Source organism: Myotis daubentonii, chromosome 3 (assembly GCF_963259705.1).
Source record: "Myotis daubentonii chromosome 3, mMyoDau2.1, whole genome shotgun sequence".
Lineage (NCBI taxonomy): Eukaryota > Metazoa > Chordata > Mammalia > Chiroptera > Vespertilionidae > Myotis > Myotis daubentonii.
In genome coordinates this window covers 192,694,452-192,716,771 of record NC_081842.1, presented here as the reverse complement: position 1 = coordinate 192,716,771, position 22,320 = coordinate 192,694,452, and the positions used below count along the sequence as shown (strand labels likewise).

Sequence of the window (22,320 nt, the reverse complement as noted above, 5' to 3'; positions counted from 1 at the left end):
ATTCATTAAATAAGTTGAAATGAAAGCTAATCATCAAATATGCCCTTTAAAAAACCTTTTCTGACTATTGTATAATGGATGGGTGAACTGAGGGTAAGCAGTGTCAGTCAAAGAAAGACCAGTTAGAAGCTATAGTAGTAGCAGAGGCAAGAGATCACTATGGCTTGGACTATATGAACATACCAGTGGTAGCAGAAAGAAGTAGAGGAAATTGAGAGAGATTTGAGAGGTATAATAGAAAGGAGTGTGGGTGTGAAGAGCAAAGTAACAAGAATAACTGTTTTCTACCTTGAGAATAAGCTAGAGAATAAGAGAGGAGTAGGTTTTTGTGAAAGACAATGGCTTCAGTTTTATAAATGCTGAAGGTGAGATGTCTCTGAGATATCCAAGCAGATTATAATGAATTGGGAATTGTGAGGTCCAGACATATAAATGTGAGGATGATTTCATAACAGTAGCTATTCTCAACACAATAGTGACAAAACAGGCTCTGAAAGATATTCAATCTTCAGATCCTGTGTCCACATACTTATGGCTCACTGATAAACCACATACTTTTATTTTTAACAACAAAATGGTTCCTGCTACAAAATTAGTGATGACAATTGCTCTACTACTGCCAACGTCTGCCACTGGAGAACCTATGTGAGATCATTTTCTATATATATATAAGCCCAATTTTTAAAAGACTATTAAATGTAACACAGTATTATCATTCTGGTCTTCACAGTTCTTAAAGATACCAAAATTTCCTGATTTTCAAAGTCCACAGAGAAACTAAAGCCCTGTATCAGACAGGCACCACTTTTACCACACAAAGGGTTTACTATGTGTAGCAGGTGGTATCTCTTTTTAGCACACTCTCCAGAAGCATTTATCCAGGCAAACACCATCAAATTACATCAGAGCGGGAAAGTACATGACACTGTTTCATGTGTCAGTTTCATAGGAACAAAGTTTGACACATCACATCCTTAAGCCCCAGAAACTCCTCCCTGCTCACTGCCTATCATTGCAGACACCTGGCATTTACTTTCATCTAATATCTGATGTCCAAGTCCATTGCCCAAATTAGTAAGTCTACAATGCAAAAAGGATAACTATCCCTAAGGACTCTAAAAATAAAGGCCACCAATAGCAATATGCAAGCCTGTGCATGTGTGTGTGTGTGTGCAGGTCCATTCTTAACCCCCACTGATGTTCACAGCCTCAAAGAAATAAAGACGTTTCAAGAAATATGACGACAATCATCTTAAGTTGGTTAGAAAACTTTAACTTTCTGGGTAACTAGAAACATAAACACTATTTACATTGAGCTCCTAAGTGTGTTGGGCCTAGGTATTGATGCTGAAATTCACAAACAAACAAACATCCTATTTGAAAGGAATTTCCAAGAGGAGGCCCTTCCACAGAGCTGTGCAAGTGAAGCCAGTCCAAGCTTTTTCAATTGAGAAAAAGCAAAATACAATATTCCTATACCTTGGGTAAGCAAATACAAATAGATTTACTACTTCATTTTCTTTCCATTCTTTTCCAGAGTCCAGGCCAGTAGTTCTACACTTTCAACAAGATTATCAACTCTTCTAGGTCTGATATTCTAAGATTTTTAAAGATTTTTTAAATATTCTAAGATTTTTTTTAAGGCATTAAAAAATATCCAAATGGGTTTAAATATGATATAGCTTTCTAAAAATGAAGATGATTTAATTTCAGGGAGCTACATCTAAAATAAATGGTATGAAACAAGCCAAAGAAACTTTCATAACCAACTTGCCCCAACAAAGCCCTTATCATTGCAGCCTGGATGTTCTCATTCCCCAAGTTGAAATTTAGTTGGTCTCTTCCCGAATGTGATCAAAACCAATCCAATATTTGTGGCTTTTCTAAGGCACACTATTGTTCATTTAACTTGGTTTAGGGTCTTACTGATTTGTTTTTCTTTAAAATTTACAACTTCAAACAGGTAATTATGACCTGCTAATAATAAAAACAATAAGTAACAAGTACATTTTTTGAACGTTTACTAATAACAGGCATTGGGCTAAATTCTAAAACAATAACAAACAGCTATGTGCTTAATTGCAGGCACTATGCCATACACTTGATGTGCGTAATCTTTTACAGATAAATTGAGACAACTAAGGCTACTGTGAACAAACTGTCGTATTCCTAAGGTAACTCTACATGTAACTACATGTCCTCAATTTTTGCCTATTCAAGAACATTGGAAAAAAAATTCCAGCAATTGTTCCCTCCTCTCCTGCATCGGCTATTCCTTCTCTACAGAATAATTTCTCTGAAAAACAAACATGATGTAATATCTCCTATTTATATATATACATATATATATATATATATATATATACATATATATATATATATTTTTTTTTTTTTTGGTGCCCTTGATTGGAATCGAACCAGGGACTCCCCAGTCTGCAGGCCGACACTCTATCCACTGAGCCAAACCAGCCAGGGCTCCTATTTATATTTTTAAAAGGGGGATTCAACTCTATAACCTTTTCCAGCTATTACCTGATTTCTATGATCCTCTTTTCATCAAAACTCTTTGAAAGAATAGTATATACATACTCCTTAACTCCTCCTCCAAAATATCAGAAAAGGAACAAGAATAATTAAATGAAACTCTATATACCATTCTCTTAGATTTAACAACTGTTAACATTGTGCCACATTTGCTTTTTTCTCTCTACACACACACATACACACACACTTTTGGTTTGTGGACAAAAAGGGGCCACATCCTAACTAGCTCAGGAAAGGCTTGCGTGGCAGCCTTGCAAAGTGGCAGCCTTGCAAATTCACAGATCTAAGGTAACCACAAAGGAAGATCTGAAATTAAAACATTAAACTAAAAATCAGCTTATGGTGGGTAGTCATGTCCTAGGCCAGTATCTTCCATGACAAAGGTCAATTTTTACCTTAAAAGGGCCCACTGAAGTAATTTTCCTTTTTCCGGACCCCTCAAAACACAGACACCACTCTGGGGAGACCACAAATCCCCTCATTTTTATTGAATTAATTGATGACTGTTAACTATCTTGCACCCACCTAAATAAAAGAAGTGTGTGTCTATCATTTTACTTTTCATCCAATCCCAGAGGGTTCCCAACTTGCTTTCTCCCACCTCCCTAAATCTGTCACCAGTGGATTTCATGTAACCCATTTATGTTTTCTCTTTTAATTGTAATGTATAAAACAGGGTGCAAAACTGCCATTCTCTGGAGTATTATCTCAATCCGTTGAGATTCTGCTTCCCAGCATTTGTCAAAAGTTTGGCTCAAATAAACTCTCAAATATTCTTCACAGGTTTGAATGTTCCTTATGTTAACAAATTAATTAGCTGAACCACTTGAAAGTCAGTTATAAGCATCATAACATCTCCTGCAAAAACTTCCACTATTAACCTTGGCTTGAGAACAATGAAGACCCACCACACAACTGTCACACTAAGGAAGTTTAACACTGACACAGTATCCTATATAATCAAGAGCTAACATGCTAATTAGACCGAACAGCTGAACGACCGTCCGGAGGACATTCCAGGCAATCATCCAGACAACCTTCCGGACAAAGCCAGGGCTGCCAGGGCCAGTCAAGGCTGCGAGGGTCGGCTGGGGCCGAGGGCCGAGTCCCTTGCATGTATTTCGTGCATCGGGCCTCTAGTCTATCTATCCTATATAATAAAAGCCTAGGTGACGTCATGTGCTACGTCATCACAAGATGGCCACCACAAGATGGCCAGAAGGGGAGGGCAGTTGTGGGCGATCAGGCCAGCAGGGGGAGGGCAGTTGGGGGAGAACAGGCCAGCAGGGGAGGGCAGTTGGGGGCGAACAGGCCAGTAGGGGAGGGCAGTTGGGGGGGGGGGCGATCAGGCCGGCAGGGGAGGGCTGTTGCGGGGGGTGGAGGGGAATCAGGCCTGCAGGGGAGGGCAGTTGGGGGCAACCACATCTGCAGGGGAGGACAGTTGGGGGTGAGATCAGGCCAGCTGGGGAGGGCAGTTGGGGGTGACTAGGCCAGCAGGGGAGGGCAGTTGGGGGTGACCAGGCCTGCAGGGGAGGACAGTTGGGGGCGATCAGGATGTCAGGGGAGGATAGTTGGGGGTGATTGGGACGTCAGGGGAGGAAAGTTGGGGGCGATCGGGCTGGAAGGGGAGGGCAGTTGGGGGTGATCGGGCAGGCAGGGGAGGACAGGTGGGGGCAATTTGGGCTGGCAGGGGAGCAGTTAGGCATCAATCAGGCCAGCAGGGGAGTGGTTAGGGGGCGATCAGGCTGGCAGGCAGAAGCAGTTAGAGATAAATCAGGCAGGTTAGTGGTTAGGAGCCAGCAGTCCCAGTTTGTGGGATCGGGCCTAAACCGGCAGTCGGACATCCCCCAAGGGGTCCCAGATTGGAGAGGGTGCAGGCCAGGCTGAGGGATACCCTCCCCCCATGCACTGGGCCTCTAGTCTATACTAATAAAAGGGTAATATGCTAATTAGACCGGGAGACCTTCTGGAAGACCGGCCATGGAGGGCAGCTGGGGGCCATGAGGCCAGCCGGGAAGGGCAGTTGGGGGCCATGAGGCCGGCAGGGGAGAGCAGTTGGGGACCATGAGCCGGCAGGGGAGGGCTGTTGGGGGCCATGAGGCTGGCAGGGGAGGGCAGTTGAGGGCCATGAGGCCTGCAGGGGACAGCAGTTTGGGGCCATGAGACCAGCAGGGGAGGGCAGTTGGGGGACAAGAAGGCTGGTGGGGGGCCATTGGGGCCAAGCAGACAGAGTGGGTAGAGGCGATCGGGCAGGCAGGTGAACAGTTAGGAGCCAGCAGTCCTGGATTGTTAGAGGGATGTCCGACTGCCAGTTTAGGCCCAATCCCTGTGCATGCCTCAGTGACCATTACGACCAGTTGACCGAACGACCAGATGCTATGACACGCACTGACCACCAAAGGGCAGATGCTCAACGCAGGAGCTGCCCCCAGTGGTCAGTGCACTCCCACAGCCAACCTCCCATGGCTGGCCAACTTCCCACGGTCACTCCCCCAGGCCAGCCAGCCCTGATCGGCCCCGATCGGGACTGGGCAAGATGGCCCCGATCACCTGCCAGGCCGAGGGACCCCACCAGTGCACAAATTTGTGCACCAGGCCTCTAGTTATCTAATGAAAGTTTACAATCAAGTTTTCTCAATTGTCCAAATAATGTCCTTCAAATATTTTTTTTAAAATCCAGGATTCAAACAAGAATCAAATACAGTGGGGCCTTGACTTACGAGTTTAATTCGTTCCATGATGGAGCTCGTAACTCAAATTACTCGTATGTGAAATCATTAAAGTAAACGAGTGAGACCCGTGATGCTGGGCTGATGTTGTGGCGTTCACTGTGACGTTCGCTGCGCCAACTAGCGGTGAGGTATCTGAAGCTGGCTCGTAACCTGAATTTTAGCTCGCAACTCAAAGCAAAAAATCAGCCGAGAGATGGCTCGTATCTCGAAAAACTCGTTAGTCGGGACACGCGTAAGTCAAAGCCCCACTGTAGTACATTTACTTACTGGGTCTCTTTTGTCCCCAATAATCTAGAACCCATCCTTAATTTTTTTTTAATCTTTCATAACGTCAACATTTTTTTTTAAAAGTCCAGGCCAGTATAGTTCCACAGACTGCCTCCACAATTTGGACTTTTCTGATTACTTCTTTCTATATTATATTGAGGTTAAACATTTTTAATGCAAATATTATGTAGGTAATATTGTCTCCCATTCTCTGAATCCATTCAAATCAAGCTTTGGGCCCTCCTCTCAACAATATGGCTTACCAAAGTTATCAACAGGGACTTGCAGTTTAGGCCTGCTCCCCGCTGGCAAGTGGACATCCCCCGAGGGGTACCGGGCTGCCAGAGGAATGCCTGATTGCCATCTTAGGCCCAATCCCCCGAGGAGCGGGCCTAAGCCAGCAGGTGGTCATCCCCTGAGGGGTCCCAGACTCCGAGAGGGCACAGGCCAGGCTGATGGGCCCCCCTCAAGTGCACAAATTTTTGTGCACCAGGGCTCTAGTATATATATAAAAGCCCAGCGACTAGAACGGCGGAACGAACAGAACAACCGGTGGCTATGACGTGCACTGTGGCAGCCAACCAGCCTAATCTGGGCCCCGACTGGCCCCCCACCTCAGCCAGCCCGGCCCCCAACACCCCAATCGGGGGCAGGGCCAGCCGCCAACCTCCCGCCGCAACTCCCTGGCCAGCCTTGCTCCTGATTGGGGGTGGGGCCGGAAGGCCAACTGCCCGCAGCTCCCCCTCCACAGCTGGCCCCCGCCTCTGATTGGCCCCAACACCCTGATCGGGGGTGGGGCTGGCCAGCCAACTGCCTGTGGCCCCTCCCCCCCACCAGCTTAGCCAGCCAGACCCCACCTGTGCACAAATTTGTGCATGGGCCTCTATTAATGGTAATAATCATCTACTTACAAGCTGCCTCTTCTGGGAAGGCTCAACTCCTTCTGAAAAACAAAACACAAACATGTTAGATAAAAAGGACCCATCTTGATCCTACAGGTCTATACTAAATGTCCTAGGACAGTAGTCGGCAAACCACGGCTCGCGAGCCACATGCAGCTCTTTGGCCCCGTGGCATGGGCCACGAAATTTCAATCACACTGTACGTGCGCGCCCACACGTGGTATTTTGTGGAAGAGTCACACACAAGGGGCCAGTTTGCCAACCACTGTCCTAGGAGATTTATAGTATTATCTTAATAATGGCAAAGACTAAATATTTCTAAATGATAACCTTTTCCTTTGTCTCTTAAATTTTAGTGCAATTTTAAGTATCACCTCTTTAATCTTCCTTCCCCAAAGGAATGTCTCTTAGAATGCTTGCGACACTTTCCCCACTAGATGGAACCATCTTGCCAGTGTAGATTTCCAGGCACTCCTTAGGCCAGCCATTAACTGCTGATGAATTGTAAAGGATTCATGCCATTAGTTTGAGGGACATAAAAGGAATGAACTGATTTATTTTTTAATTAGAAGATATTTTAGATAAATAAATATGTACAGAAAATAATAAAGAGATGAATACACATACCACTGGCATGAGAAAGAATCCTTACAAAAACATTTGGGGTCCCTGTGACTTGCTTTCCAAATCTATCATGCCTGAACTCCCACTAATCATCACTTAACAGCTATTCTTAATTTTTGTTTATCTTTTCTATATGTGTTCCTGTATTTTATTACATATATATTCATTAATTATACATAGTTTTAAAATTATACATACACAGTTTCAAAGTATATGTATTCATCTGTTGATATCAACATTATAATTGGGGAGATTCCCCTATGTGGATATACTCTTCACCCTTGAACAAAGTGGAGGTTAGGGGAACCAACCATAGTAAAAAATCTGTGTATAACATCTGACTCCCCCAAAAAATTACAGTTGTTCCTCAGTCTCCACAGAAGATTAGTTTCAGGATTCTCTGCTACCAAAATCCATGGATGCTCAAGTCCCTTATAGAAAACTAGAGGCCCGGTGCACAAAAATTTGTGCACTCGGGAGGGAGGAGGGGTCCCTCAGCCCGGCCTGTGCCCTCTCGCAGTCTGGGACCCCTTGGGAGATAACAACCTGCTGGCTTAGGCCTGCTCCCGGGTGGCAGAGGGCAGGCCCAATCCCTAGGTGCAGCCCCTGGTTGGGCTCAGAGCAGGGCCGATTGGGGAGTTGGGGCGCCACCCCCTGTCATGCACAGAGCAGGGCGGATTGGGAGGTTGCGATGCCACCCTCAGTCATGCTCAGGGTAGGGCCGATTGGGGGGTTGGGGCACTGCCCCGTCACACTCAAGGCAGGGTCGATGGGGAGGTTGTGGAGCCACCCTGTCACGCAAGAGCAGGGCCGATCAGGGGGTTGGGGCGCTGCCCCCTGTCACACACAGAGCAGGGCCCATCAGGGGGGTTGGGGCTCTGTACCCTGTCACACACAGAGCAGGGTCAATCAGGGGGTTGGGGAGCTCCCCCCTGTCACGCACAGAGCAGGGCCCATCAGGGGGTTGGGGAGCTCCCCCCTGTCACGCAGAGAGCAGGGCCGATCAGGGGGTTGGGGCGCCTTCCCCTGTCATGAACAGAGCAGGGTGGATAGGGAAGTTGTGGCCCTGCCCCGTCACACACAGAGCCGCAGGGCGATCAGGGGGTTTGGGCACTGCCCCCTGTCACGCTGATCCCGGTTGCGGGAGGCCTCGTGGCTCTGCTGATCCCAGTGCTGGGAGGCCTCACGGCTCCGCTGATCCCAGTGCTGGAAGGCATATTACCCTTTTACTATATAGGATAGAGGCCTGGTGCACAGGTGGGGCCGGCTGGTTTGACCTGAAGGGTGTCCTGAATCAGGGTGGGGGTCCCCACTGGGGTGCCTGGCCAGCCTGGATGAGGGGATGATGGCTGTTTGCAGCTGGTCACACTCCCTTCAGGGTGGGGGTCCCCACTGGGGTGCCTGGCCAGTCTGGGTGAGTGGCTGAGGGCTGTTTTCAGGCTGGCAGGTGACTGAAGCTCCCAACAGCTCCTTTTTTTCTTTTTTCTTTTTTATTCTGGGCCAGCTTTAGCTCTGGCTCCAGCTCTGAGGCCTCTGTTTCTGAAAGCAGGTATCTGGTTTGTTTGGGTTCTATAATCGAAACACTGTATCAACTCCAGCTCTGAGATCCCGGCTAGCTGAAAGCAGATTTCTGGGGTTTTGTTTAGCTTCTATATTTGTAACAATGTTTCAAACTGCAAGCTCAGAGGCCGGCAGCGGCAGGCGGGGAACATTGGCTTCCTCCGTCACTGAAGCAAGGAAGCCTCATGTTCGCTTCAAGCTGCCTGGCTGCCGGCCGCTCTCTTGGTTGGCAGTTAATTTGCATATCGCTCTGATTAGCCAATGGGAAGGGTAGCAGAGGTATGGCTAATTACCATGTTTCTCTTTTATTAGATAGGATGACATAGAACAATGCATACAGTTGGCCCTCCACATCCATGGATCCCCATGGATGGAAAATACTATTTTCCGTAACAATTGGTTGAATCTACAGATGCAAAACCCAGGGATACAGAAAGCCAACTGTCTATTTATTGGAAAAAATCCACATATAAGTGGGCACATGCAATTCAAACCCATGCTGTTCAAAGTTTAACTGTAGTTCACTTTAGTTCATTAATTTTTAGTAGTCAGTCATCCAATCTATAAATACACTAATATTTATTTACCCATTCTCCAGTAAGTAGAAACTTAATTTTCTTTCCATGTTTTTCTTCTCCATCAAAATAATGCTCCTATTGCCGAGGCCGGTTTGGCTCAGTGGATAGAGCGTCGGCCTGCGGACTGAGGGGTCCCAGGTTCGATTCCAGTCAGGGGCATGTGCCTCGGTTGCCAGCACGTCCCCAGTGAGAGATGTACAGGAGGCGGCTGATCAATGTTTCTCTCCCATCGATGTTTCTAACTCTCTATCTCTCTCTCCCTTCCTCTCTGTAAAAAAATCAATAAAATATATTTAAAAAATAAAAATAAAAAAATAATGCTCCTATAAACATGCTTGTATTGTCTCATGCACATGTATTTTGTAAAAAAGGTTTCTTAGAAGTATACACTAGATGTGGAAATTCTGAGTCATAAAGTGTCAGAAATTGCTTCCCCAAACTGCACCAACATTCTGTAAGAGTTCTTCCCACATCGGTCTCACAAATTCCTGACACTTATAACTAAAACTCTACTCAACATTTCAAATCCAACATGCCCCAAACTGAACTTGTTCTTTCCACCAACACTAACTCCATCCACAGCCTTTCCCCATCTCAGATGATGGTGATTCTATTCTTCTGGTTGTTCAGACAAAAACTCTGGATGTCTGGACTCCTTTGTTTTTGTTTTCTTGTTTGTTTGTTTTCATAAACCCCACAGACCATTCCTCAGAAATTTAAATGGCTCTAACTTTAAAATACATCCAGAATACAACCATTTGCCACTATCTCCACAGACATACGCTTACACTCTTTTAAACAAAAATCTTAGATTTAGTCATGTTTTAGAAATCAGAACTTGGTCGGGGGGGGGGGGGGATGATATTAAATTAATAGCATATACATGTTATATATTGTATAACACCCCAAAAATGTATTAAACACATTAAAATTTCTACAGCAAATGTATGATAGCCACAGGAAATATGATAAAGACTCTAAAGAGTCTCAGTTCAATTTTGTTAAGTTTTTCTACTAAATGAGTTATTAAAAACCCTGTTAGTTTTTGGTACTGCAATCTAAGCCACCATGGTCCCTCCCTCAACCTTCTCCCAACTAGTATCCCATTCCTGCTTCTACCCTTATACCTCTATAGTCTATTATCAATATAACAAAGTGATCTTTTATTTATTTTTTTAATTAGTGGAAGGGAGAGGGAGAGAGAGAAACATAAATGATAAGACAGAACCATTGATTGGCTGCCTACTACATGCCCCCCACTGGGGATAGAGCCTGCAACCCCGCATGTACCCTGACTGGAATCGAACTGTCACCTAGTTCATAGGTCCACGCTAAATCACTGAGCCATGCCAGCTAGGCGAGCCCTACCAATTCTACCTATAAAATACCTATCTTAAGTCATCAATTTTACTTTATCTCCATTGCAATGTCCCCTATACCCGTGGTCCGCAAACTGCGGCTCGTGAGCAACATGCGGCTCTTTGGCCCCTTGAGTGTGGCTCTTCCTAAGCCTTAGGAGTACCCTAATTAAGTTAATAACAATGTACCTACCTATATAAAGTTTAAAAAATTTGGCTCTCAAAAGAAATTTCAATCGTTGTACTGTTGGCATTTGGCTCTGTTGACTGAGTTTGCCGACCACTGCCCTAGACCAAGCCAGCATCATCTTGTAACATCCATCTAATTGGTCTCCCTTTAAGTTAGTTTTGTTCACCTTAACTTTTAATGTTATGTAATTTGAATGTCATGTAATTAATATCTGCTTTCTAGGTAACATTATGTGAATTTAATAAATCAAACACTGCAGTTCAAAAAGATCTTTTTAAATTGGGTCATTTCTATTCTTAAAACTCCTCAATGAATAAAGTCTAAAATCCTTTCTGCAGCCTACAAGGCACTGGCTGCTACTGTTTACCTCTTCAGGATCATTTACACAATTGTCATCTTGTAGTCTGATCTCTTACACATGCAATATTCCCACTCACCTACAGGTCTTCACCCCTGTTCTCTCTACCTGAAATTCTTTTTATATAATCTTGGAGCTTAGCTTAAGCCTTATTTCCTCTGGGAAGATTTCCCTACACAGTTTCTCCAGCCTCCCTCTATATAATTCTAACTCTTTACTATAATTAGTTGCTTAACTGTCTATTTTCTGGCACTGTTAGCTCTGAGAAGAGATTAGTCTTGCTCACAATAACATTCCTAGCATCCAGCACAATACCTAGTCTGGTGGGTACCAAATGAATATTTGATTAATAAATCAATGAATCAATCAAGTAAGTAAATGGTATTTACTAATATCAGTATCATCATTATAAGGTTCAAAATAGGATTCTGTTCATTGGGAATTAACACTGATGAAAACTGTCAACTGCAATTAGGTCAGAAAAAGGGGCTTTATGGAGAAAGGACAGACTTTTGTTGTCACTATTTATTGACAGTTGTCTGGCTGGTAGCTAGCTATTCCAGTAATTAAAAAAAAAAAAATGCTTTCAGGCCCTGGCCAGGTGACTCAGTGGGTTGGAGCGTCGTCCTGTACACCAAAAGATTATGGGCTCAATTCCCAGGCAGGGCACATGCCTAGATTTCAGGTTTGATCCCCGGTTGGGGTACATATGGGAGGCAATCCATCGATGTTTCTCTCTCACATCAGTGTTTCTCTCTCAGTCTCTCACTTCCTCTCTCTTAAATAAAAAATCAATAAAATATATCCTTGAGTGAGGATTTAAAAAAAAAAAATGCTTTCAGGGAGAGTAAAACATTACCTACCAAAGAAATCTACTTTAAAGCCATATACTAATGGCCTTAAAAGGACCATTATCTCTCTATACAAGTATCGGCTCTGGCAGCAAATAAATCTGCTGGAATGCACAAAAACCTCCCTTTCCCATGTAGCAAATGAACCATTACTACTGCTCTGGGCATTATGGTGTGTTAGCTCCATTTATTCACATTTGAGTGTTAGTCTATCTTGAGGTCAGAAGCCAAGGGGGAAATCAGTGTATATGCAGCTATGGTACTCCCATGAAACTTTAATGTATTTCATTCTTCTTGTTCTATTTGCTTGTTCCATTAAATTCACATCATCACTCTGAGAAAAGGTTCCAAAAATAGAGTATTTATATTATGCAAGAATACTAAGAAACATGGGAAAGCACAGAAAATTTGAAGTTCAGAAAACTAGGTTCATGTTATGGCTCAAAAATATATAATTTGTGTAGCCTGGGATTTCACCTACCCATAGGCTTAGCTATAGTGCTTATGAAGGTCAAATAAAATAATGTATAGAAAAGTATTTTATTCTATAAATTGTGGCACAAATGACATGCTCTCATGAATGTGAAGAACAGTAAAGACAGTTTGATGATACTAACAGGATTTTTTTCCCTTTACTTTCCAATTACAGTTGATCTAACAGGATATTTCTACATGATTCAAGAGTCAGAAAAATATTTAAATAGAGTTCTACTACTTACTTTGCTCATAAAATCTTGTTCAGTCATTAAACCTTTCTAAATCTCATTTTTCTTATCTGCACACCTGAAATAAAAATACCTATTTTTGCCTGTCTCATAAAAGTTACCCCAAGGGCTCTGGCCAGGTGGCTCAGGACTGGAGCGTCTTCCCATACACCAAAGACTGAGGTTTTAATTCCCTCTCAGGGCACATACCTAGGTTGCAGATTAGATCCCTGTCAGGGCACATATAAGGGCAACTGATCAACGTCTCTCTCTCTCTCTCCCTCTCTCTCTCTCTCTCTCTCTCTCTCTCTCTCTTCCTCTTTCTCTGGAATCAATAAATATATCTTCAGATGAGGAATTAAAAAAAAGTTATCCCAAAGCTAGAATAAGAAAATATATTTAAAAGCTTAAGGTTCTCGCCGAAACCGGTTTGGCTCAGTGGATACAGCGTCGGCCTGTGGACTCGGGGGTCCCAGGTTCGATTCCGGTCAAGGGCATGTACCTGGGTTGCGGGCACATCCCCAGTGGGGGGTGTGCAGGAGGCAGCTGATCAATGTTTCTCTCTCATCGATGTTTCTGACTCTCTATCTCTCTCCCTTCCTCTCTGTAAAAAACCAATAAAATATATTTAAAAAAAATAAAAGCTTACGGTTCTCATATAAAAAGATGCTCCACATCATATCATCAGGGAAACAGAAATTAAAATAATAACGGGATACAACTACAAACCTATAAGAAAGGCCAAAACCTAGAACACTGAATGCTGGGAGGGTGTGAAGCAAAAGAAACTCTCATATACTGTTGCTAAATAATACAGCCACTTGGAAAGACAGTTTAGCAGTTTCTCCCCAAAACTAAACACACTTCTACTTTAGGGTGGGGCAAGTGGGCACCTTGGTATTTATCCAAAGGCACTGAAAACTTATGTCCTCACAAAAATCTGCAAATGGTGTTTATAGCAACTTTACTCATAATTTCCAAAACTTGGGTGAAACCAAGATGTCCTTCAGTAGGTGAATAGATAAATAAACCGTGGTATAACCAGATAATGGAGTACTATTTAGCACTAAAAAGAAATGAGCTATCAAGCCATGAAAGGCATGGAAGAAAGTTAAATGCATATTACTAAATGATAGAAGCAAATCTGAAAAGGCTACATACCATATAACTTCAACTATATGACCTTCTGGAAAAGATAAAACTATGAACACAATAACAAGATCAGTGGTTGCCAGGGGTGGGGGCAGGTGGAGATGAATAGGCAGAGCACAGAGGATTTTTAGGGCAATGAAAATACTCTGTATTATGATGATGAAATATATATCATCATACATTTGTCCAAACCCACAAATTACATAACACCAAGAATGAACCCTAATATAAACTATTAATTTTGGGGGTGATTATAGTGTATTAATGTAGGGTCATTGTTAGTAACAAACATAGCATTCTGGTGAGTGATGTTAATAAAGGGGGAGACTATGCATGTAGGGGCAGAGGGCACCTGGGAAATCTCTGTACCTTCCTCTCACTTTTGTTACAAACTTAAAACTACTCTAAAACAATAGGTTTTTTTTAAAAAAAAACTGTGCCCCCAAAATAGCTTAAGACTTGACGGCTTGGATTATCATTAATACTAATGAGTTGCATTTTTCTAATCTGACCTGCCTGTGCAAGCTAATACATGAGGTGCTATTCTCCAAAAACTAACTCTGTCCTTAAAAAACTCAAGAATAGAGGTAGATTAAAAATGGCGGCAGAGTAAGTGGATGGTGCAGGGACATGCTCCCAGGAACAAACTGGTATTACAACTAAAATACAGAAAAACGTGCTGAATAATCAACAGGAAACTCGCAGGAGAGAACCCTGATACCGAGGACCCAAAGTGCAGACCGCATAGAGACTGGTAGGAGGGGTGGAGGCGCGAAAGGGCTGACGGGGTGCCCACAGACAGCAATTGAAGTCCCAGAGAGATGTCTCAGCTGTGGGAGGTTGCCACTGAGAACTGTGGGGTCTAATCCCCAAGCTGGGCCCCCCAGCAGAAAGCAACAAAACTGAGGAGGGTACCCACATAACATCTGACTGCAAAAAGCAGTGGGGTGCTGTCTGCCAGGGAGTAACAGCTGAAAATTCAGGCACCCTCTTAAAGGGCCAACACACTAAACTCCCTGTGGAGCCACCCATCTTATGCTCCAGCAGAGGGAGGGTGAAGTGGACTGGAGCTATGAGAGCAGAAGTTAGGACTGGGGACTTGGGGGACAGACCTCAGAAGGCAGACACCCCAAGTTTTATGAGCTGAGTCATTCCTCACACAGTGGAGGACATCTTTCCCACATAGACATTTGCCTTGCCTCGGGGGAAGACAGTTGACACACCCTATTGGAAAACACCTGGCGCTGAGGCCACTTAACCATTTGTACACCATAAGCGTCTATAGACACAAGCTACAGACCTTTTTTAATCAAATTCAAAATATCATGGCAGTTAACTGGTTAAAAGATTAAAAATTAACAATTAGCCTCCAGGCAGAAGGAACTGCCCCACCCTGTTGGAAAAAACTCCCCACACCTGAAGACGATTACCTGGGGGCAATTCAAGTTGGAATCCTATCAGTCTGTAGGCAGAGGTGGTTTCTGGAACCCTTGAGTCTGTGCCTGATCTAATTAGTCAGAAAAAGCCTTTAACACTATCCTGCACTAGAGATTGAGAGCTGTAGAGGATCCACCTAATACATAGTCACAAACCCAAACAGAAACCTAAAATGAGGAGACAAAGAAATAACCCCCAAATGAAAGAACTAGAGAATTCTCCAGATGAGATAAATGAAGCAGAGATAAGAAATTTAACTGAATCAGAGTTCAGAATAATGATGGTAAAAATGCTCAACAGCAAGAAAAAAAGATGTAGTAACTATGAAAAAAGAACAGTCTGAGATAAAGAATGACATAACACAAAGAACACATTGGAAGGAATACACAGCAGAATAGGGGAAGCTGAGGATCAAATCAGTGAATTAGAAGACAGAGTTGAAAATATCACTCAATGTCATCCTAATAAATTTCCAACACACACAAAAATAAACACCTCAAGAATTTATTGCTTAGAGTCTCTAAAATTTTACTCTTACCATATTGGATCCCTCCAACTGACAAACCTTTTTTAAAAAATCTTTATTGTTGAAAGTATTACATATGCCCCCCTTTTTCCCATTGACCCCTTCTAGCCCGCCACCCCCACCCCTACCCCAGGCTTTCACCACCCCATTGTCTGTGTCTGTGCATTATGCATACAAGTTTTTTGGTTGATCTCTTCCCACCCACCTCCGTCTCCCCTCTGAGATTCATCAATCTGTTCCATGCTTGTATCTCTGGATCTATTTTGTTCATCAGTTTATTATGTTCATTAAATTCTCCATATGAGTGAGATCATGTGATATCTGTCTTTCTCTGATTGGCTTATTTCACTTAGCATAATACTCCCCACAACTGACAAACTTTGATAGTCCCTGTAGAAGATGATATTTCCCAAAGAGTTTAATGTCTTAATACAACGAACAAAATAAAAATTCTTGAACTATATTCTGAAGTTGCAAAGAAGCTGTACACACTAAATTCTAGAGAAATAACCACTCACTCCCTTTCACTTATCCACAACTTATAAAGGTATTACATACAAAACAAACAGTGTTGTTCCCATGGGGAATCACTGTCTATATGCATTACTCATTATTCACAATGACTATACCCATAAAATATTTCCCAAGAAAAGACAAAGACCAAGTGTCCAAAGGCAGTAACCACTACCCCCACAAATAAATATGCAAGCCAAGAGTCACAAGGCTAGTGTTTGTACTTTATATCAATAGTCACCAGCATGGAGATGACTGTGGGTCAAAATTGTCTCTGCCTGAGGCAGCTGCCTCCCTGAGTCTAGCTCACACTTTCTACTTAAATTCTCAATCATATTCATTCATTCATTAACTCACTCATTTATTCATTTCTTTTCCATTGCAGTAGCACCACAATTTCCCAGAGAAGGAAATTAACAAGCTCTTAAAAAAAAACAAAAAACATAAATCAACCTTCCACTCCACTAGAAGTGAATGAAGAATTGGGTTTTGGAGACAACTTCTCAACTGATATCTAAAATCAAGTGGAGGGGAGAGGCATTCTCTGCCATCGAAAAACTGGATATTTCGTTACAGAATTTGTAAGGAAATCCATAAAGTGTGACTAATATAAGTAACTACTGGGGTGAGAGTAGGAGTTGAGAACAACATTCTGGGGCCCACTCAGACTCCATTGCTAATGACAATATCATCCTGTACTTCAGTGTTCCACTGAATGAAATAAGAAAAATATGTTTAACTATTTATTGAAATCAGTACTAATGACAATACCATCGTGTACTCTGAGTAAAAGATAAGTATGTATAACCATTTATTAAATTACAATATAAATACAGAAAAGTACACATAGCATACAACTGAACAAACCAGTGTGACCAACAGGCAGATTTTTAAAAAATATATTTTTATTGATTTCAGAGAGAAAGGGAGAAGAAGAGATAGAAAGATCAATGATGAGAGAGAATCACTGATCAGCTGCCTCCTGCATACCCTCCACTGGGGATAGAGCCCACAACCTGAGCATATGCCCTGACCAGGAATGGAACCATGACCTCTTGGTTCTAGGTCAACACTCAACAGCTGAGCCTTGCCAGTTGGGCCAACAGGCAGATTTTTAAAAAATGTATATTACCATCAACCTAGAAGCATTCTCATGCCCCCCCTCTTGGAGTCACTACCTATGACACTCTTCCCACAAAAAACTGTCATCTTGATTTCTAATTTTATAGATTAGTTTGGGTATTTTGGTATTTTCTTTAAATTGAATATACAGTCCATACTCTTTTGTATCTAACACTTGTGCTCAACATGTTTAATTCAAATCCCAGAAAGCAAAAAGTAAATGAAAAAATTACAATATTTGAAGTACTAATGGCTAAGAAATTTCCAAAATTAATAATAGAAATGAATACACATTTACAGGAAGCACAACGTACCCCAAGAAGGAATGATTTTTTTTTTTTTGGAAGGATTGATTTTTTAAAAATTCAGACTAGGTAATTGATAGTAATACTAAAAAAGACAAAAGACAAAAAAATCTTAAGAGTCAGAGAATAAGATCCATAACCTTTGAAGTAACGACAATTAGAGTGACAATATGTTTCTCTATGATAGAAACCAATGACAGCCAAACAACATGTACAAAGCGTGAAAGAAAATGACTACCAACTAAAACTGTGCACCCATACAAACTATCTTTCAAGGTCAAAGGCAAAATAATAACATTTAAATAAATGTAAGCATTTACTACCAACATTCCTATACTAAAAGAATGTCTAAATGGTGTATGTTAGGGAGAAAAAACGATCCCAGAAAGAAAGTTTAAGACTCAAAATGAAATATTGAGAAAGAAAACTAATAAACTTATGTAAATCTCAATAAGTACTAACTGTATAAAATAACAATAGCAGAAATACCTAATTTATAGAATTTTTTAAAGGAAAAAGTTAAAATATTGGACAAAAATAGCATTAAGTTTGGAGTGGGTTTTGAGAGGGAAGGATTCCTTATGGTGTTCAGGAGGAGGTTAAAATCTGAATTTGTTCTAACTCACCAGTAAAGTTAGAAAAATCTAGTAAGAAAACAAATCAAAAAAGCTCTATCAGTATTTTTAAATGGCAAAAAAATGAAGAAAAAGAAGCAATAAGGTATAGAAATGTAGGACATGGATGCAAGAAATAATATGGCAGAAACAAGGTCAAATATACCAGTAATCATCATAAGTATAAATAGAAACATTTACCCGTATATACAGAAAAAACATACAACATACTGCATGCCATTTGCAACAGCTATACCAAAAGCAAAATGACATGGAAAGGTTAAAATAAAAGGATAGTTGGGCTTTAGAAAAATTAACAAGACAGACAAACTTCTGCTGATATTGATCAATAAACATATCTTAGGTGAGGTTTAAAAAACATTTAAAATCCAAAAAATTTTTGTCAACGATAATGTTTTCCAATATGCATTATGTTGTCATATGTTCTCCAAAATAATTAAGTACCCCTAAACAATGGCACTTTAAGTACTTTCATTTTTGAACATCAAAGCCAATAAAGGGGGTAGGAAACATTGCACAATTCTGAGAGTTATAATTTTATGAACATAACAAATATTCTCAATTCAAAACCTGGAAAACTAGGTTCTCCATACAATGAAAACTGATTACTGTATCTGCCTTATGGTCAGATACTTACTGAACGTGAAAATGATGAAGCCAATTTGTTTATTGTGGCTAGTATTTGACCTTTCAAAGTTAAAATAAAATCACCTCCCAGAAAGTTGATTGGGAAATAAGGCAAATATAAAAGTGCCTTCTTTGAGACTGGACAAAAATTGTACACCTATGGATGAGGACAGTGGGGGGAGGGGGAGTAAGGGCAGAGGGTGGGGTGGGAACCGGGTAGAGGGGAGCTATGGGGGGTGGGGGGGAGAGGAACTGTAATAATCTGAACAATAAAGATTTAATTTTTTTAAAAAAGTGCCTTCTTCTATTCACAAAGAACTTCAACTTCAAAAATCTCTCACTGGAGATCTCCAAAAGTAGCAGCAGGATGAGAACCAATGTTTACCATAAGGAAGACCCAAATCTGACCTGCTCTTCATGCAAAACAACGTCAATTCCTACACAGAATAGAGGCTCCTCTAGTTTAAAAGAAAGATGCTCACACATTATCTCCCAGATGCTTAGTGTGTGACCATGCAAGCTGAAACCACTACAGCTTTTTTCTAATAAGTAGGAAGCCAGCTTAAGAATGAGGCCAATACACAGAGCAGAGAAGCTGAGCAAAAGACACTAGATTACCCAACTCTGAAACCCATCCAAACTCTTTCCATATTTGCAAGTCAATACATTCCTTTAATATTTATGAACCAGGAGGTCATGATTCAATTCCAGGTCGGGGCACATGCCTGAGTTGCAGGCTCCATCCCAGTATGGGGCATGCAGAAGGCAGCCAATCAATGATTCTCTCTCATGATTAAAGTTTCTCTCTCTCTCCTTCTCCCTTCCTCACTGAAATCAATAAAAAAATATATATATTAAAATATATATACACACACACACACACATGTGTGTGTGTGTGTGTGTATTTAAAATATTCAAAGACGTTTTCTGTTACTTTCGTTCAGAGTATCCTAACACCTAGCTCAGCCACTTACAAGTTGTCTGTCCCTGAGGAAGTTGCTGAGCTTCACATATCTGAAAAAAATGACCTATCAGAAAACTCACCACCAGCTCCACTGCTATCACCCCTCTCCATCCATTAGACCTTCTTGCCTTTTTTACCATAACAGTCTCATAACTGGTCTTCCTGCTACAGCCCTTGCCTCTATAGTCATATTTTCAATATGACAGTGGAATACAGAAGGGAAGGCATTGAGTTTTTCAAAATCTGACCATGGTTATATAGCTAGAATATGGCAGAACTATAATCTGAACCAATCTCCTGTTCCTTCTTTCAAATTATCTGTACTTGAAAATACAGACAATACCTACTTGTCATCAATGTCATGATAATTAAATGAAAACTATAGCCTACCAATGTAGGACACAAAACACAATAAATGCATTATATACTAGACTGCCACTTCCCAGGGAACCTGGCAAAGAAAATTGCCTGGGTCAAAGCAGGATGTTTCTTAGCTGACTTTCTGAAAAACTATGAGGAAGTCCACCTCACCAAAAAGCAGTTAGTGAGGCACAAACATTTATTTGGATTTTCATCTTCTAATCTGAGGTTACCCAGTAGATTACCTGTATCACTGGGTACACTTTAGCTTTTGTGTTTTTATGTACAAAAATCTAAAACTAACTTTTAAAAATTTACATTATAAGTTATCTGTTTAAAACAAATAATCTAAACTGCTGTTTTTCAAGCATTACTTCTATTTCAGAATGTTCTAATGCAGTCTTCTGGAGAATAAACTTTAAAGTAATAAAGAAGAAGAAAAAGGAGGCAGTAAAAATACCCTCCAGTTCAATGTAATCTACAATTTGGAACTCCTACAATCCTCCTATATAATAAAAGGGTAATATGCAAATTGTCCCCTCTATCAGGAGTTTGACCAGAATTCAACCAGAGTTCAACAGGGAACAGGGCCAGACTGCGCCAACCACACCCAGCCCCTCTCCCACCCCCATACCTGCCCGGCCCTATCAGCTCCATGCACGAATTCGTGCACCAGGCCTCTAGTATAGAAATAAAGACTCAGAGGAAGGGCATCAGTAAACAGGGTAGCAGATACTGAAGACTGACTCAGTACATAGGAGAAAAATAACTGAACACAAAACAGGCACAATAACTGAAAATATTCCCATTCAACAAATAGGATTCCCTTTCTGAATCCTGGCATCTAAAGAGAAATAAAGATATAAATAGGCAATGTATTAAATGTGCTTACAAAGCCAGCCATTTTTAACAGCTACTTGAATATACATCACTATTTATTAGAGGTCTTCTGAGTACTTTATAAATATTTCTCAAAATACTTCCAAAAAATCAAGTGACACATCTAACTGAACCAACTGTACTAATGCAAGAAATTTAAAAAGGCATTAATTTTTAAAGTCTGGTCATACTGAACAACTGCTGAAATTCAGTGGGTGTTCTCAGTGGGCTTTGAATGGTTACAATGCCATTAATAAGAAGCACAAATAATAACTATAAATATAATAATTTGATCAAATTTTACCAATTCTATACATTTTCTTTTTGAGCACTTTAAAAAAAACCAAACAATGTTAATTCACAGTCATTAAAAAGACCCTAGGTGCTTTGCATACACACAAAAAGTACTTTACAAATGTAAAACAAAATTAAAACAAAAGAAATAGCTACATTTCATAATGAGATCTTTACCAGGGGGCCTATTTTACACTGAAAGCTTTATTATATCAATCCTTAAAACAGTCAATGATGGACTAAATAAAGCTTGCTTATTCCTATTAAGACTAAAATGGGATGATCTACTTTACAAAGTATGAAAAAATTAATGATCAAATTTAAAAGAATTCTGGTATGTATTCTCTTAGTGCTAAGGGCATTCATTAAAACTCAGCTGAAACTGTCTACCATCCTCTTTATTTCCCCCTTCATCTTACTTGCCTCTTCCTGTGCCAAATTTCACAAGACTTAAGGAGAAAAAGGCATCCAAAACAAGTGTCAGATATGGCTATTATTTATGGCTACATTGTATGTATGTATGCAGTGATAATTTAGGAAAGTTCTTAAAACTATGTGTAGAGCCAAACATATATTACACATATATGTCACTTTATTAAGAGGGCAAAGTGGAGAGATAGGTACAGTGGTCAGGAACAGAATGTTTACTGTAAACAATCTGCCAGTAGTAATGTCTGCTATCCAAAATTAAGGTTGCATTCAGCATAGTCTAATTTAATTGTTCCATTCACTTACTATAATGTCAGTCAGCCCAAACAGCAATTTTTTCTATCAAAGTAGAAACAATTTTTCTAATTATAACTATACATAATGGCATAAAGAAGAATTTAGTGGCATA

The 22,320-nt window shown here is 41.1% G+C and overlaps 1 protein-coding gene across 10 annotated transcripts in view; it reads right to left on the bottom strand.

Moving 5' to 3' along the window:
- Positions 1–22,320, bottom strand: part of MAST2 (microtubule associated serine/threonine kinase 2) — a 182,709-nt gene that overhangs the window by 88,994 nt on the left and 71,395 nt on the right. For 8 of the 10 annotated variants that reach the window (XM_059689995.1, XM_059689996.1, XM_059689997.1 and 5 more), the window contains exon 4: positions 6,455–6,486. In XM_059689995.1, the coding sequence (XP_059545978.1) occupies positions 6,455–6,486 (32 nt within the window). The remainder of the gene's footprint in view (positions 1–6,454; positions 6,487–22,320) is intronic. The other 2 variants (XM_059689998.1, XM_059690002.1) reach the window with 1 other exon arrangement.